General features: G+C 38.8%; 1 protein-coding gene across 3 annotated transcripts in view; it reads left to right on the forward strand.

Moving 5' to 3' along the window:
- The window catches only part of APBA2 (amyloid beta precursor protein binding family A member 2), a 422528-nt gene that overhangs the window by 337165 nt on the left and 68371 nt on the right, over positions 1-16992 (forward strand). For all 3 annotated transcript variants that reach the window (XM_029575805.1, XM_029575804.1, XM_029575806.1), the window contains one exon: positions 1337-1423. In XM_029575805.1, coding sequence (XP_029431665.1) covers positions 1337-1423 — 87 coding nt within the window. The remainder of the gene's footprint in view (positions 1-1336; positions 1424-16992) is intronic.

Consider the following 16992-nt stretch of genomic DNA (forward strand, 5'->3'; position numbering starts at 1 on the left):
CCAGTATAGACTTTAATGAGATACCTGCTCAATACTGATAAATCTGTCTCATAATGCACTTTCTTCTTAATAAATCCAGAATCAAGTTCTTTAAGAATCAACTGTTCCTCTTCTCAGTTACCGGGTGTTGGCTCTTCCCCTTTCTGCAATGAGAGATTCCTAAGCCACTGTACAAAAAGACTCCATCCAATACAGAGTTCCCTGTATGGTGCCTGAATCTTAATGATGCTCCACCTATTCCTCTCTATTGCTTCCATTCCTCCTTTCCTCTCCTGAGTATCTGGGATAGTTATCGGGTGTGCAGGAACACCTGAAGGGGGACCACTTCTCTATCCTCTATGCTCACATGATCTACCCGATGGTTTCTTCTCATCAACCAACAGCTCTGTCATGGAAGCAACTGTTTCTCTCTCCCTCTCCAGAAAAATGTCAGGTCCCTAAACAAAAATGAAAAGGGTGGAAAAATTCTTTCCAATAAAGTTCCAAAACGAGTAATTTTCTCCTTCTCAAAAAAGGAAATCAATATGAAAATGCTCTCAAATCTCTAAAAATTCTTTACCCACTGTTATGCCTAATGTTTTCTCCAGAATTAAAGAACTGAAAAAATATTCCTCAGACTTTCAACACAAAAAACTGACAACTTCTCTTGAGGTCTCTGTTTAATATAGACCTAGGAAAAAAACATTTCAGCAGCCTCACATGGAGAGACTGTGGCATAGATGGTGTGCTCCTTTCTCCTTACCTAATGTATAGCCCTTCTACAAAGTCATACCTTTGTAAGAATCCCAGTGGGGGTCCTACAAATGTGTGTGTGTGTGTGTATATATATATATATATATATATATATATACATATATACACACACACACACACACATATATACATATGTATATATATGTATATATATACACATATACAGTGTAAATATATAAATACATAAAAATATAGTGCTTACATTTTAATTTTTTCTTTTCTATTTTTACCAACTCCTGTGGTGTCCCTCTTATATTGTAAACTACGTAGTAAGTAATTAGCTTAGGTGGTATATTAAGTTTACTAAGTAATAACAATGGTACTTTTAAGGTTCTTCAAATGAAAGTCTTTGATAGTAAGTTCATATAAATGAGCTGACAGAGAGAGAATATGCAGTGGGATGTGAGAGAATGCCATTTTCATTTCTGTGGGCTAAAAGGAAGTCTGTGTTACTCGCAAGGGTTCTGAGGCCTAGACACAGTACATCTATACTTTTTGGGATATTCTGTTAGGTGGTACTTTATTACTACTTAAAACGTTATTTTAAAAAGTAATTTTTACAGTGAACTTATCTCCCTTTTAGAGTTCTGAAGGTGATTCACAGACCTTGACAGAAGTGGACCTTTTCATCTCCACCCAGAGGATTAAAGTTTTAAATGCAGACACCCAGGTACTGTAAACATGTTGCATGTTATATTCTGCATGTGAGGATGTCTGGGATTATCAGGATGTTGTTAATACTTACCAGAAATTGATCCAATATTGCAGTAGCGACCAAAGGAAAAAAGGATCAATGAACACCAGGAGTTCTTTATTGATCACAGAATGTAATAAAAGCCCGACTCAGGCTGAGTTTCGCTCATAGAGCTGCTTCAGGGGCTAGCAAGATAAACATATATGGAAACATGTATATACAAATAAAGAACATATACACCATATGTACATAATTGAATCATATAAAATAATATGAAATAATATAAATTGAGGAAAAACATGTAAAAAAATTAAAAAATGACAAACTTAATCACAAAAACATAGTAAAAACGAACAATGTGTTGATCAACCGTGGTCTATAAAATCTTTATAAATAATTAATATCTATGTGAGTAAAACCACAAGCAATAATATATGTTCACATATAAAGTCATGCTTAAAATAAAAAGGTGCTGTCAATTGAATTGGTGCAATTGAAGTAAAAAGCTATAAAGATACCTATTCATTCTCTAGCAGATGACTTGTCTCCATATATCAGGTGAAAATTTTTCACTGAGCTGAAAAAATTACTTTGTTGTCTCTATATGAAACAAAGTAGCATGTCATTTAAGCAGTTTTAATGATCTGTGGTTTTACTGAAAAGAGCAAAAGATCAAGCAGTAACCAACAGAACGAGTATGGCAGGCAGGACTTATACTAATCAACCAGATACTGTATCCACTCATCGGCTAGACATAGAAGATAAATGAAGAATTTGCTACCTTATAAAACGGAAGTGCATGCCCTTCTTATTAACATTCAGTATTGTGTAACCAAATTTTTAACTTGAAAAATAAAAGATAGTGCTGTGCTGTGTACCATGATTACTTTCAAAACGCATTGACTGAACAGTTATATTAGAATTTTGCACACCGGGTCAGTCATACCTCAAGCATGGAAAAAATAGATTTATAAAATAAAAACTTTATTTTCTTGAAAAACAGGATGGCACATCTTTTAAAAGAAATATTTTAAAAGAATTATTTGAAAAAATGTTTTGACTGTGAGAAATCAGAAAGCCAGGTTGCGCTTTTGACAGTTGCACTGTGAGGCAACACCATCGTTATTAATACTAATCAATTGGAACAAATTATCAGCACTGTATCCCCTCTTTGGCCGGGTATAAAGTAAAATGAAAAATGAAAACTATTTTATGATACAGAGGATCATGCAAATGAAGCTATTTTAATGCAGAAAATCAGCTCATTTCTAACAAAATGTACAAAAGTAGAAAAATATAGCTATACTCAAGGGACATTACTAGAAAATAATTTTTATACTAGCAATGACCATTATTTCAACAAGATTTTTAATTTGACTTACACCATACAAATGAAAAAACGCTTACACATTTAAACAGTTTAACGATCTGTGGTCTTACTGAAAAAAGCAAAAGATCAAGCAGTAACCAACAGATCGAGTATGGCAGGACACACACTAATCAACCAGATTTCGTATCCACTAATCGGCTAGACATGGAAAATATATAAGACGTGCATGCCCTTCTTATTAGCAGTCGGTATCGTGTGGGTAAACTTTTAAGTTGAAAAATAAATAAAAGATAGTGCTGTGCTGTGCACCATGATTAATGTCAAAACGCATTGACTGAGCAATTATAATATTAGAATTTTGCACATCCAGTCGGTCATACCTCAAGCATATAAAAAATATATTAAAAATTTTTTATAATTATTCTCTTGAGAAAACAGGATGACACATCTTTTGAAAGGATGTTTTAATTAAAAAATTCTGATTGTAAGAGATCAGATAGCCAGGTGGCGCTATTAAACAGCTGGACTGTGTGGCAACACCATCGCTATTAATACTAATCAATTGGAATAAATTATCAACACTGTATCCCCTCTTTGGCTGGGTATGAAGTAAAATGAAAAATGAAATCTATTTTGTGATACCGAGGACCATGCAAATGAAGCTATTATAATACAAAAAATCAGCTCGTTTCTAACAAAAACATCATTAAAAATAGTTGAAAAATATAGCTATACTAAACATTTATCCTTGTGGGACATTACCAGAAAATAATTTATTTATTTATTTATTTATTTTGGTGCTTTTATATACCGAGGTTTAGCAGTTAGCCTTCACCCCGGTTTACAGTAGAACAACTTGTTACATCGAACCAGGACACGGAAAATAGAGTGGCAGAGAATACATCAAACTGGTAACATAGAATCATAGAATAAAACTTAAACATTTGAACAGGGTCACGGCGTGTTTAACTGAAACTTTGCACAGCATCGAAAGAACTGGGAAATGGGTTCACAATAAAAAACAAAGAGAAAGAGACAAGACTCTAGCGTAGCTTATTGAGTTCATCTTGTAAGGGAAGTGCTGGTGGAGGGGTTATGACATTTAGCCCACGCCATCTCTGAAAGTTTGGCTAAATAACCAGGTTTTCAGTTCTTTTTTGAAGGATTTGCAGTCGATTATCGATCTTAGGTATTGAGGTAGGGTGTTCCATAAGTTTGGGCCTGCAATTGAGAAGGCTCTGTTTCTCGTACTCGTGAGCTTCGCTGTTGGAAGTGATGGTATGTCGAGAAATTGTTTGCTTGCAGTTCTGGTGTGACGACGAGGTTTGTGTTGATGGATCATGTTGCTGAGTGTGGTGTTCTCCGTTTTGTATAAGGCGTTGTGCACTTATAAGGTCTTGAATTCGATTCTTTGTTTGATTGGGAGCCAGTGAAGACTTTTTAGCACAGTGGTGATGTGTTCTGATTTTTTTTTGCTTGTTAGGACTCTGGCTGTGGCATTTTGTAGTAGCTGGAGAGGTTTTAGTGTGTAGATTTGGGAAGACCTAATAAAAGTGAGTTGCAGTAGTCAATGCTGTTGAAAATTAGTGATTGGAGAACTGTGCGGAATTCCTGATGTTGGAGAAGTGGCTTTATATTTTTCAGGACGTGCAGTTTATAGAATCCTTCTTTGGTTTTGGTTGCGATGGTCTTTTTTAGGTTGAGATCTTTGTCAATCCATATGCCGAGGTTCTTTGTACCATTTTTTATCGGGATGTTAATGTCGTCGATTATTAGGGAGTGTGTATTGATGGTTAGTTCTATGAGATTTCTTCCTATGAGGATGCATTCCATTTTAGTCATGTTGAGGCATAGTTTCAGTTTGTTTAGCATGTTGCTAATTGAGGTTAGGTGGTTTGCTGCTGTGGAGAGCGCCTCTTCTAGTGTGTTGTAGATTGGGATGATGAACTGGATGTCATCAGCGTATATATAGTAAGAAATTCCGAGGCTTGAGATGAGGTGGCATAGTGGGAGAAGATATATGTTGAAGAGGGTTGCAGATAGGGTGGACCCTTGCGGTACGCCGGTTTCGAGAGGAAAGGGGTTAGATGATTTGTTGTTCATGGAGACCTTGAAGAATCTGTTCTGTAGGTAAGAGGAGAACCAGTTGAGGGTACTTCCTGTGAGGCCGATGTTAGAAAGACTTGATAGGCTTTTGTGGTCGACGGTATCAAAAGCCGCAGATAGGTCGAGAAGTATTAGAAGATGGTTTATTTTGTTGTTGAGTCCTCTTAAAATTTCATTCGAGAGGTTGACAAGTGTTTCTGTGCTGCGGTTTTTTCTAAACCCGTGTTGTGTATCATGTAGAATTTTGTTGTTTTCTAGGTGTTCATTTAGTTGAGACAGAGCAGCTTTCTCGGTCAACTTGGCAAGTAGAGGAAGGTTTGAGATTGGACGGTAGCTGTTCAGGTCTTTGGGGTCTAGGTTCTTCTTTTTTAGAAATGTTCTATTTTTTAAAATTTTTTATACTAGTGATGAACAATTTCATCATGATTTTTAATTTGACTTACAATCGGGTGTTCTCTGACAGGTACACCATATAAATGAAAAACGGTTACTGACACAGCTTTGTCTGCGTTACACATCGGCTGATATCTGAGTATCAGTTGAGCATGAGTGAATCTAAACCACAAAAGTTAGCGGTTCTCTCGAACACAAAAACACCTTCAAGTCTGTCAGCGTTTCCACCGGAAATGCAGGGCTGTGCATCCTCCCATCAGCTTATAGCTTCATTATCACGCCATTTTCATAAAGATTGTAAAAATGTAATACCAATGTAAATTAAAACAAATATAAAAATATAGAAAAATATAAAAATATAATCGATTATAGCACCAGTTTAAAATAAAATAAATATGTGAACATATGTATAGACACATCAACGGAGGTCATGAATATGGAAAAGGTTGTGATTGTGCTCAGCTTAAAAAATATTAAAACAGTAAAAGCACAACCAATTAAGATAAAAAAAAGATAAATAAACAATTCAAAAAGGTACAATAAAAACATGAAGCATGGGTAAAACCAAACTAGAAGGCCATTAAAACACCAGATGAAATAAAACAGGGACATAAAAACAGAATCATAAAAATACAGAAAAATCAGTTTCATTATTCAAACCATTTGGTGACATAGTATTAAAATCAAAAATGTATTGCGTTCTATTCTTAATAAATTCTGATCAAAATTACCTCCTCTCCAATAATAGCACAAAATCTATATTCGTCAAATTGATATCCTGCTTCAATACTATGTGCCACTAGAGGTTTGCCATCTATCTTTCTGTTTATCGCACTCTTATGTTCTATTATACATTTGTGAAGTGATCTAATGGTCTTACCAATCTTTTTACATGGACAAATAGCCACATATATTACTCCATCACTTATGCAGTTGGTGAAACATTTCAGAACATATTCTTTACCTGTTGTGCCTATTTTAATGCTTGTGGTTTTTAAGTTGACATTACACACACTACATCTTCCACATGGTCTGTGGCCTGCTGGTCTTATATCTTTCGGTCTAGCAATAGGTAGTGAGGAAGGTGACAAAATGTCCTTCAGATTTTTGTCACGCTTATTTGCTATCATTACTTCTTTGTCTTTAAAAGCTGGTAAAATCTGTAAGATGTTAGCAGCGTTGGCCGCGGCAGGCCGCAACCGGGACCAGGTGTCATGGCTGCTGGCAGCGGTCGGCCGCGACTGAAGCAAGGCCGACGGCCGCAGTAAACTAAAACTCACCCGGATTGCCGGTATGGTTGAGGGTGCCTGCAGGCGCAGGCAGCCCTTCTTCTTCTCTCCCTCATGGCTGTTGCCATCGCTGTGTCGGCAGTGTGGCTCCGCAGCAATCTGGCTCCTCCTCCTCTGCCCCTTAGGGCAGAGGAGGAGGAGCCAGATTGCTGCGGAGCCCTTGCCTCAATACCAAGGCAAGGGCTGAGCATTGAGTCCTTGCCTTGGTATTGAGGTTCCTGCCTGAGTGTGTTCCTGGCTCCTGGTTCTTGGTTCTTCGTCCCGCTCTTCTCCCCTGCTCCGTGGATTGATTCTTGGCTTCTGACCTCTGGACTGGTGGACGTGTCTTCTCCTGGCTTGACCCCGGTATGGCGTTGGACCCTGCTCCCGGCTTGACCCCGGTACAGCTCTGGACCTTTCTCCTACCTTGATCCTGGCCTGGACTCGGACCCCGCTGGTATATTGATTCTCGGACCAGTTTTGGACTTTTCTTCGACTCCGTCCTCAGACTGTCTTGACCTGCTGGAGGCGCCAGCCATCTGGAACCCATGACCTGCAGGAGGCGCCTGCATCCAGACCTTCTACAGTCTTCAGAGGAGTCGCCTAAGTCCCAGCGGCCGGACCCCTACAGGCTCCTCCTGGGGGGGTCGCATGCTTCCAGGGTGAAGACTTCTAGCAAGTCACTACAGTCCAAGAGGCCTCGCCCTTCGACGGTAGTCATCTACCTCGAGACAAGGGTCCACTTTAATAACATAAGATATGCCAATGCTTTTTTTAAATTTTGCTAATATCGGTCATGTATGTGAATGTAATCGGGCAGACTATTTTTGTTTTTTTATTATTTGTTAATTTTTTTGAAGTTAAAAGTGTCAAACGATTGCAACTACCTGCCCGATGAAAACCATCATTAACACAGGCTTCGGGATATCCCCGTGCGATAAACCTTTGTTTCATTTCAACAGATCTAGCAAAGAAAGTGTCATCTTTAGTGCAAAGTCTCTTGTCTTAAAAACTGTGTGTAGGGCAAATTTTTAACCAGCGGCCTACTGTAGCAACTGTCAAACCTTAACAATTTATTCATATCTGTAGGTTTCCTAAAAATGTCTGTTAAAAATCCTTCTTCAGTGTGTGTAATTAAAATATCTAAAAATGGAAATACTACTTGAACTATGGGCCATATTGAATTTCAGATTTTTATCTAAATTGTTCAGCCAATCCTTGAATGCAAACAATTGTTCTTCATCACCTGCCCATACCATGAACACGTCATCTATATACCTTTTCCAAATTATTATATGATCTTGAAACTTGTGATTGTTCAAATACATTTCCTCAAATTTAGCCATATACACATTTGCAATTGATGGTGCCATAGAGGAACCCATGGCAACCCCTTTCGTTTGTATATAGTAATGTTTGTTGAAGGCAAAGAAATTATTGTACAAAGCAATTGTAGCAATATCAATAATGAATTGGGTAGGTATTCTTTTATGTAGTTTCCTATTGATCAATTGATCTTCAATGATATTTAATGCTCCTTCTAATGGGATATTGGTGTATAGTGATTCAACGTCTAATGTTACCAGAAAAATGTTATTACTGAACTTGGGTAATGCATATAACATGGTAATTATGTGTGAGGAATCCCGTACATATGATGGTATAAGTGGTACAGCTGGTTTTAGAAATAGATCAATTAGGGCCTCATTTTCTAAAGTATCGCAGGCCTGCGATACTTTAGGTAATGAGTGGCGGGGGCCGAAATGGTGGGTGGTCCTGCACTAGCCGGCAGCGATTGCACTGCCGCAGTGTGATCGCTGCCAGTTTCGCACCCAATAGCGCCACCATACAAGGTGTAGCTTTTGGGCACGAAATAGGACGCGGAAAGGCCCTTACCTTTTTATCGTCCACGGCATCTTCACGGAGTCGGCCCCGGTGATGCCCCGACTCCTTCTCTTCCGGAGCTGACTCGGCCCCCATCTTGGTATTGCATGCGATAAGGGACTTTTCGCGTGCGAAATGTCCCTTATCGCGTGCGATCCGTCTGGTAAATGACCCCCTAAATTTGGAAATGGGTTCCAAAAGGGAACTATTCCCTGATATTATTGGTCTACCCGCGGGATCGGTAAGGAATTTATGTATTTTGGGTAGCACATAGATAGTGGGCATCACTGGATGCTCCACTGTAAGATAACTTAATTCCTTCTTGGTCAAATATCCAGAAGCACTAGCTATTGAGAGTAAATTATCAATTGATTCCTTAACTTTTATTGTCGGGTCTACAGAAGACTTGCTATAAAATTTGTTATCTGAAAGTTGCTGCTCGATCTCCTGAATATATTTTTGTCTATCAGATTTTATGATTATATTTTTATCCTTGCTGAGTGATTTAATAGCAAGTTTCTCATTCGTAGTCAAATTATTCTTAAACTTGACTTTGTTCTCCTTAGCTTCTATATCTTTAAGTACAAGAAAAAAATGGGATCAGCCAAACAGAGGCAGAGGAAGAGGGAGAGGCAGAGGGTTTTACCACCCATACTAGAATCTAGTAAAGATCACTCTAATAGAGTAATCAATATTTCCAGTAAAGTTCTAAATGTAGATGAGCTCTCTGTCCTCAATAAAGGGTTGTCATTTGTCCCTATACCTGCATACAATATTTTTAACACACGTGTTGAATTATTCAAATTCACAAGGAAGTTAAAAATTATGGATACTTTTTCTAACAGCACATGGAACACACAAGATATTTCAATCATTAAACCCAATAGTAAATGGATACCAAACGTGCCAATCAATCCTGTCATACACACCTATGAAGCACTCGTACTCAAAGATATAGAAGCTAAGGAGAACAAAGTCAAGTTTAAGAATAATTTGACTATGAATGAGAAACTTGCTATTAAATCACTCAGCAATGATAAAAAGGAATTAAGTTATCTTACAGTGGAGCAACCAGTGATGCCCACTATCTATGTGCTACCCAAAATACATAAATCCCTTACCGATCCCCCGGGTAGACCAAAAATATCAGGGAATAGTTCCCTTTTGGAACCCATTTCCAAATTTAGGGGGTCATTTACTGTTGCGGTTCCGATCGCGCGCCTCGCGACCGGACCCTTACCTTCTCTACCCCGCTGGACGCCACCTGAGCCGCCGGATCCGCTGGGCCCATTCGGGCCTGCATCGCGGTGTCTCCATGAGGGAGACGCCACTGAACACTGCTGACCCCGCCCCTTAGGCTCGCACACGCGTGGAGGGCATCCTTTTAAGGGGCCTCCAGTGCGAAAGCCTTGCCGGCCCCCCGCGATGAAACCCGGAACTTTGCCTTGCAACGTGGTCGACTCCTGCTTGTTCCTGCTTGTCTGCCTGCCTGATCCTGCCCGTCTGCTCCTGCTTGCCTGCCTGCCTGATCCTGCTCGCTTGTTCCTGTTGCCTGCCTGCCCGATCCTGCCCGCCTGTTCCTGCTCGCCTGCCTGCCAGATCCTGCTCGCCTGTTCCTGTTGCCCGCCTGCCTCAAACCTGGTCTGTTTACTCATCTACGCCTTCAGCCGCCTGCCTTGAACCTGGTCTGTCTACTCGTCTACGCCTCCTGCCGCTCTCCTAAGTTCCAGCAGTCTGGGTCCCTACAGGCTCTCCTAAGTTCCAGCAGTCCGGGTCCCTACAGGCTCCTCCTGGGGGGACCGCGGACTTCCAGGATGAAGCCACCTAAGTCCCAGCAGTCCGGGCCTCCACAGGACCCTCCTGGAGGGGTAACGGATCTCCAGGGTGAAGAGCCATTCTCCCGCAGCGGCGATACCACTCACCGACCTACGCCATCAAGCGGAGATTCACGTCCGTCCCTCTCCGCTGGTCGGACCAAGGATCCACCTCCTGATTCCCAACATTTACCAGACAGATCGCACGTGAAAAGGGACGTTTCGCATGTGAAAAGTCCCTTATCACGTGCGATACCAAGATGGGGGTGGAGTCGGCCCAGGAAGAGGAGGAGTCGGGGCATCACTGGGGCCGAATCCGTGAAGATGCCTTTTTGCATCCTATTTTGCGCCCAATAGCTACACCTTCTATGGTGGCGCTATTGGGTGCAAAATCGGCAGCGATCGCACCGCGGCGGTGAGTTTGCTGCTGGCTAGCACAGGACCGCCCCCCATTTCGACCCCCCACCCCTCATTACCTAAAGTATCACAGGCCTGTGATACTTTAGAAAATGAGGCCCTAATTGATCTATTTCTAAAACCAGCTGTACCACTTATACCATCATATGTAAGGGACTCCTCACACATAATTACCATGTTTCATGCATTACCCAAGTTCAGTAATAACATTTTTCTGGTAACATTAGACGTTGAATCACTATACACCAATATCCCATTAGAAAGAGCATTAAATATCATTGAAGATCAATTGATCAATAGGAAACTACATAAAAGAATACCTACCCAATTCATTATTGATATTGCTACAATTGCTTTGTACAATAATTTCTTTGCCTTCAACACAGTTTTTAAGACTCAAGAGACTTTGCACTAAAGATGACACTTTCTTTGCTAGATCTGTTGAAATGAAACAAAGGTTTATCGCATGGGGATATCCCGAAGCCTGTGTTAATGATGGTTTTCATCGGGCAGGTAGTTGCAATCGTTTGACACTTTTAACTTCAAAAAAATCAACAAATAATAAAAAAAACAAAAATAGTCTGCCCGATTACATTCACATGCATGACCAACAATATTAGCAAAATTTTAAAAAAGCATTGGCATATCTTACAGATTTTACCAGCTTTTAAAGACAAAGAAGTAATGATAGCAAATAAGCGTGACAAAAATCTGAAGGACATTTTGTCACCTTCCTGTTGCTAGACCGAAAGAACCAGCAGGCCACAGACCGTGTGGAAGATGTAGTGTGTGTAATGTCAACTTAAAAACCACAAGCATTAAAATAGGCACAACAGATAAAGAATATATTTTGAAATGTTTCACCAACTGCAAAAGTGATGGAGTAATATATGTGGCTATTTGTCCATGTAAAAAGATGTACATTGGTAAGACTATTAGACCGCTTTACAAATGTATAATAGAACATAAGAGTGCAATAAACAGAAAGATAGATGGTAAACCTCTAGTGGCATATAGTATTGAAACAGGACATCAATTTGATGAATATAGATTTTGTGCTATTAAAAAATTAAACATTAATTGGAGAGGAGGTAATTTTGATCAGAATTTATTAAGAATAGAATAACAATACATTTTTTATTTTAATACTATGTCACCAAATGGTTTGAATAATGAAATTGATTTTTCTGTCTTTTTATGATTCTGTTTTTATGTCCCTGTTTTATTTCATCTGGTGTTTTAATGGCCTTCTAGTTTGGTTTTACCCATGCTTCATGTTTTTATTGTACCTTTTGGAATTGTTTATTTATCTTTTTTTTATCTTAATTGGTTGTGCTTTTACTGTTTTAATATTTTTTAAGCTGAGCACAATCACGACCTTTTCCATATTCATGACCTCCGTTGATGTGTCTATATATATGTTCACATATTTATTTTATTTTAAACTGGTGCTATAATCGATTATATTTTTCTATTTTTTCTATATTTTTATATTTGTTTTAATTTACATTGGTATTACATTTTTACAATCTTTATGAAAATGGGGCGAAAAAGAAGCTATAAGCTGATGGAAGGATGCGCAGCCCTGCATTTCCGGTGGAAACGCTGACAGACTTGAAGGTGTTTTTGTGTTCGAGAGAACTGCTAACTTTTGTGGTTTAGATTCACTCATGCTCGACTGATACTCAGATATCAGCCGATGTGCAATGCAGACAAAGCTATGTCGGTAAGCATTTTTCATTTATATGGTGTATCTGCCAGAGAGCACCCGATTGTAAGTCAAATTAAAAATCATGATGAAATTGTTCATCACTAGTATAAAAATTCTTTTCTGGTAATGTCCCACAAGGATAAATGTTTAGTATAACTATATTTTTCAACTATTTTTAATGAGGTTTTTGTTAGAAATGAGCTGATTCTTTGTATTATAATAGCTTCATTTGCATGGTCCTCGGTATCACAAAATAGTTTTCATTTTTCATTTTACTTCATACCCAGCCAAAGAGGGGATACAGTGTTGATAATTTATTCCAATTGATTAGTATTAATAGCGATGGTGTTGCCACACAGTCCAGCTGTTTAATAGCGCCACCTGGCTATCTGATCTCTTACAATCAGAATTTTTTTTAATTAAAACATCCTTTCAAAAGATGTGCCATCCTGTTTTCTCAAGAGAATAATTATTATAAACATTTTTTTATATATTTTTATATGCTTGAGGTATGACTGACTTGATGTGCAAAATTCTAATATTATAATTGCTCAGTCAATGCGGTTTGATAGTAATCATGGTGCACAGCACTATCTTTTATTTTTCAACTTAAAGGTTTACCCACAGATACCGACTGCTAATAAGAAGGGCATGCACCTCTTATATATTTTCCATGTCTAGTCGATAAGTGGATACAGAATCTGGTTGATTAGTGTGTGTCCTGCCATACTCGTTCTGTTGGTTACTGCTTGATCTTTTGCTTTTTTTCAGTAAGACCACAGATCATTAAACTGTTTAAATGTGTAAGCGTTTTTTCATTTGTATGGTGTAAGTCAAATTAAAAATCTTGTTGAAATAATGGTCATTGCTAGTATAAAAATTCTTTTCTAGTAATGTCCCTTGAGTATAGCTGTATTTTTCTACTTTTGTACATTTTGTTAGAAATGAGCTGATTTTCTGCATTAAAATAGCTTCATTTGCATGATCCTCTGTATCATAAAATAGTTTTCATTTTTCATTTTACTTTATACCCGGCCAAAGAGGGGATACAGTGCTGATAATTTGTTCCAATTGAATAGTATTAATAACGATGGTGTTGCCTCACAATTCAACTGTCAAAAGCGCAACCTGGCTTTCTGATTTCTCACAGTCAAAACATTTTTTCAAATAATTCTTTTAAAATATTTCTTTTAAAAGATGTGCCATCCTGTTTTTCAAGATAATAAAGTTTTTATATTATAAATCTATTTTTTCCATGCTTGAGGTATGGCTGACCGGGTGTGCAAAATTCTAATATAACTGTTCAGTCAATGCGTTTTAATAGTAATCATGGTGCACAGCACAGCATTATCTTTTATTTTTCAAGTTAAAAGTTTGCTTACACGATACTGAATGTTAATAAGAAGGACATGCACTTCCATTTTATAAGGTAGCAAATTCTTCATTTATCTTCTATGTCTAGCCGACGAGTGTATACAGTATCTGGTTGATTAGTATAAGTCCTGCCTGCCATACTCGTTCTGTTGGTTACTGCTTGATCTTTTGCTCTTTTCAGTAAAACCACAGATCGTTAAAACTGCTTAAATGACATGCTACTTTGTTTCATATAGAGATAACAAAGCCATTTTTTCAGCTCAATGAAAAATGTCCACCTGATATATGGAGACAAGTCATCTGCTAGAGAATGAATAGGTATCTTTATAGCTTTTTATTTCAATTGCACCAATTCAATTGACAGCACCTTTTTATTTTATGCATGAATTTATATGTGAACATATATTATTGCTTGTGGTTTTACTCACATAGATATTAATTATTTATAAAGATTTCACTAAATGAGGGTGAGTCCCCTCTCGAACTGGCTTCTCCCTAAGCATACACCATTCCTCCTCTCACTCCCTTCTGTGTTACCCTACTCCCTTCCAACCCCTTCTTCTCCCCCCCCCTCTCCTCACCCCTTCCCTTCTCAATTGTTATTTCATGTTATTCCCTATAATTGTACATTTTGTATATACCTGCAATCTTTGCCTACATTAATTTATTAATCTAATTTCATTCTTCTGTCACTTTTCCTCCCCTTTTTTCTCTTTTTACCCTCTTGTAATCATGTTATTTTAATTTTAGTTTAATGCTTTATTTCCCCTACCTTTCCTTACTCTCTAGTTATTATGTTTCAATATGTTCTAATTGTATTATGTTAAACTTGTTCGATGTAAAGCGCCGCCACAGGCACTAGTTTCATGTTACGCTGTGAACCGATGTGATATCATTGATGAATGTCGGTATATAAAACTGTTAAATAAATAAATAAAAAAATAAATATAGATCACGGTTGATTAACACTTGCTCATTTTGACTATGTTTTTGTGATTAAGTTTGTCATTTTTAAAAAAATTTTACATCTGTTTTTCCTCAATTTATATTATTTCATATTATTTTATATGATTCAATTATGTACATATGATGTATATGTTCTTTATTTGTATTTACATGTTTCTATATATGTTTATCTTGCTAGCCCCTGAAGCAGCTCTATGAGCGAAACTCGGCCTGAGTTGGGCTTTTATTACATTCTGTGATCAATAAAGAACTCCTGGTGTTCATTGATCCTTTTTTCTTTTGGTTGCTGTTGTTAATACTTTACTTTAGGTTATATCCTTTAACTGGATGTGATTTAAAAGAAAGCTATTAATATTATATCAGAAACTTATAGTAACAAACTGACCTAAAGGGGGTCTATGCATTAGAATGTGTGCTAAAAAGAGTTTTATCATCATCAAGTATGTTGCTGAAAATAAAGGTACATGCTGTAATGCCACTTCCTAGCTTATGCATTACATTTTAGCATCTATGTGCCAAAAAATTACCTGAGTATTATTGTATTAACATGCACGTAAACCCCAAAACATAGATCAGTCTGCTAACTTTTGAACTTAGGGAGACAGTTTAAATACCTTCTCCTAAGCAGCTTCCTCCCACCCCTGCCCCCAGCACATTTGATAAATTTTGTTTGAGCAAATTGTTGTCTGGAGGCTTTTCCCAGGCATAGTTTTTCTTTTGATATGGAACACTGGCTGGACAAAGTCATCCAGGTAAACTCTGGGTCCGGAAACCAATGGCAAGCTTAAAATTACCCAGACAGCTTTAGATGGGGATATTAAGCTGTCTTGGATTCAGGCTGGATATCTGAATAAAGTTATCCAGACGCATCCAGCTGAATATTGGCTTCAGAGTGTCTCCGTGCTTTCTCCACCTGAGTGCTAAAGAGCATGTGGAAGCTACATAGCTAGCGTACATGCAAAAAATGAAAGGAAGCCTAGGTATGGCTGTCAGTACTGACTAGAAAAGGAGAAAACTAGGTCAAGGACTAGAAAACAAAAGGTCCGAGTGGCTTTCATTGTGTCTTACGCACCTTTAGCATAAAACCTTTTCATTGTTTGTTCACTATTATAGGTCTGTGGGTGTGAGAGTGAATGCATGTTTCCATTTGTGTGTTTTCTGTAGAGAGAATGGAGCATGACAAGACCAATTGACTGTGCATGGGTGTGGGAGGAAATGAGAAAAGTTAGAGAGTGAGGAGGCTATCGGAAGAAGGTCTACAACAGTGCAGTGGAAAGAAAGGAGGGATTGTTGGGGCAAGAGGTCAGCCAAAGCAGACCAGAGGGGGGTGCAGAACCTACCCTACATAGTATGGAACAAGCTCATTACACATTGGGTGGAAGAATGCAGGACAGGACATCACAGCAAGGGAAGGAAGGGATGGGAGAAAGAGAAGAGATGAGATGAGACAGGGGAGGGGCAGGGAGACCTCAACGTGCACTTCTCCTATGTCTAGTAAGAAGGCAGAGCACATTGAAGAGGTGGCAGAATGAGGAGGAGCATCAAGCTGCATCACCAACTACAGCAGTGGAGGCACTGACTCTGCCAATGGATGTGGTGCTTCAGGAGCTGGTCCTCGAGAACATCAGCAAAGAAATTCCTTGCAGCAAAGGAGCACATTTGGAAAGAAATTCCATCAGAGGTCAGTAGTTGCAGATTTACCCCTAGGACAGTAGCACAAGTCAAATGTTGCTATCAAGACATTAAATGGGGCCTCTAAGATCTCTGTACCTATCACAATAAGAGAGGAGGTGGCCGTGCCTGTCTCCTTAACTTCTTGGCACTGGAACAATGCCTTGCTGAAAGGTTGGGTCCAAGAGTTCATGGACGTAGCATCAGCAACCCATCAGGGGTAAGCCAGTGAGTTACCTGAATTACAAGAACGCAAAGAGGGAACACACAAGAATGACTCCTATAACATTCCTTTGTAAGGTGTCCTATAGGCCCCAACGTGTCAATGATGGGGTAAGGGGGACAGTGGGGGAGTGCAGCTTTGGAAGTGCCTTTGTGTGTGTGTGTGTGTGTGTGTGTGTGTGTGTGTGTGGCCTTAGGTAGGACTGTGGTGACAATGAGAGGAAGGTAGATTCTCCAGAGTGTTGGCGAGTGCTCCATTTCAGAAGCACCCCCCCCCCCCCTCCCAGCAGCTTGGCTGAGAGCCAGGCTGAAGCAGTATCCCAGTAAACAAGTTAAAAAGCAAGCAAGGAAGAGTGGACTACATACACATATGCAGAAATATAAACCCT

This window comes from Rhinatrema bivittatum, chromosome 13 (genome assembly GCF_901001135.1).
Source record: "Rhinatrema bivittatum chromosome 13, aRhiBiv1.1, whole genome shotgun sequence".
Lineage (NCBI taxonomy): Eukaryota > Metazoa > Chordata > Amphibia > Gymnophiona > Rhinatrematidae > Rhinatrema > Rhinatrema bivittatum.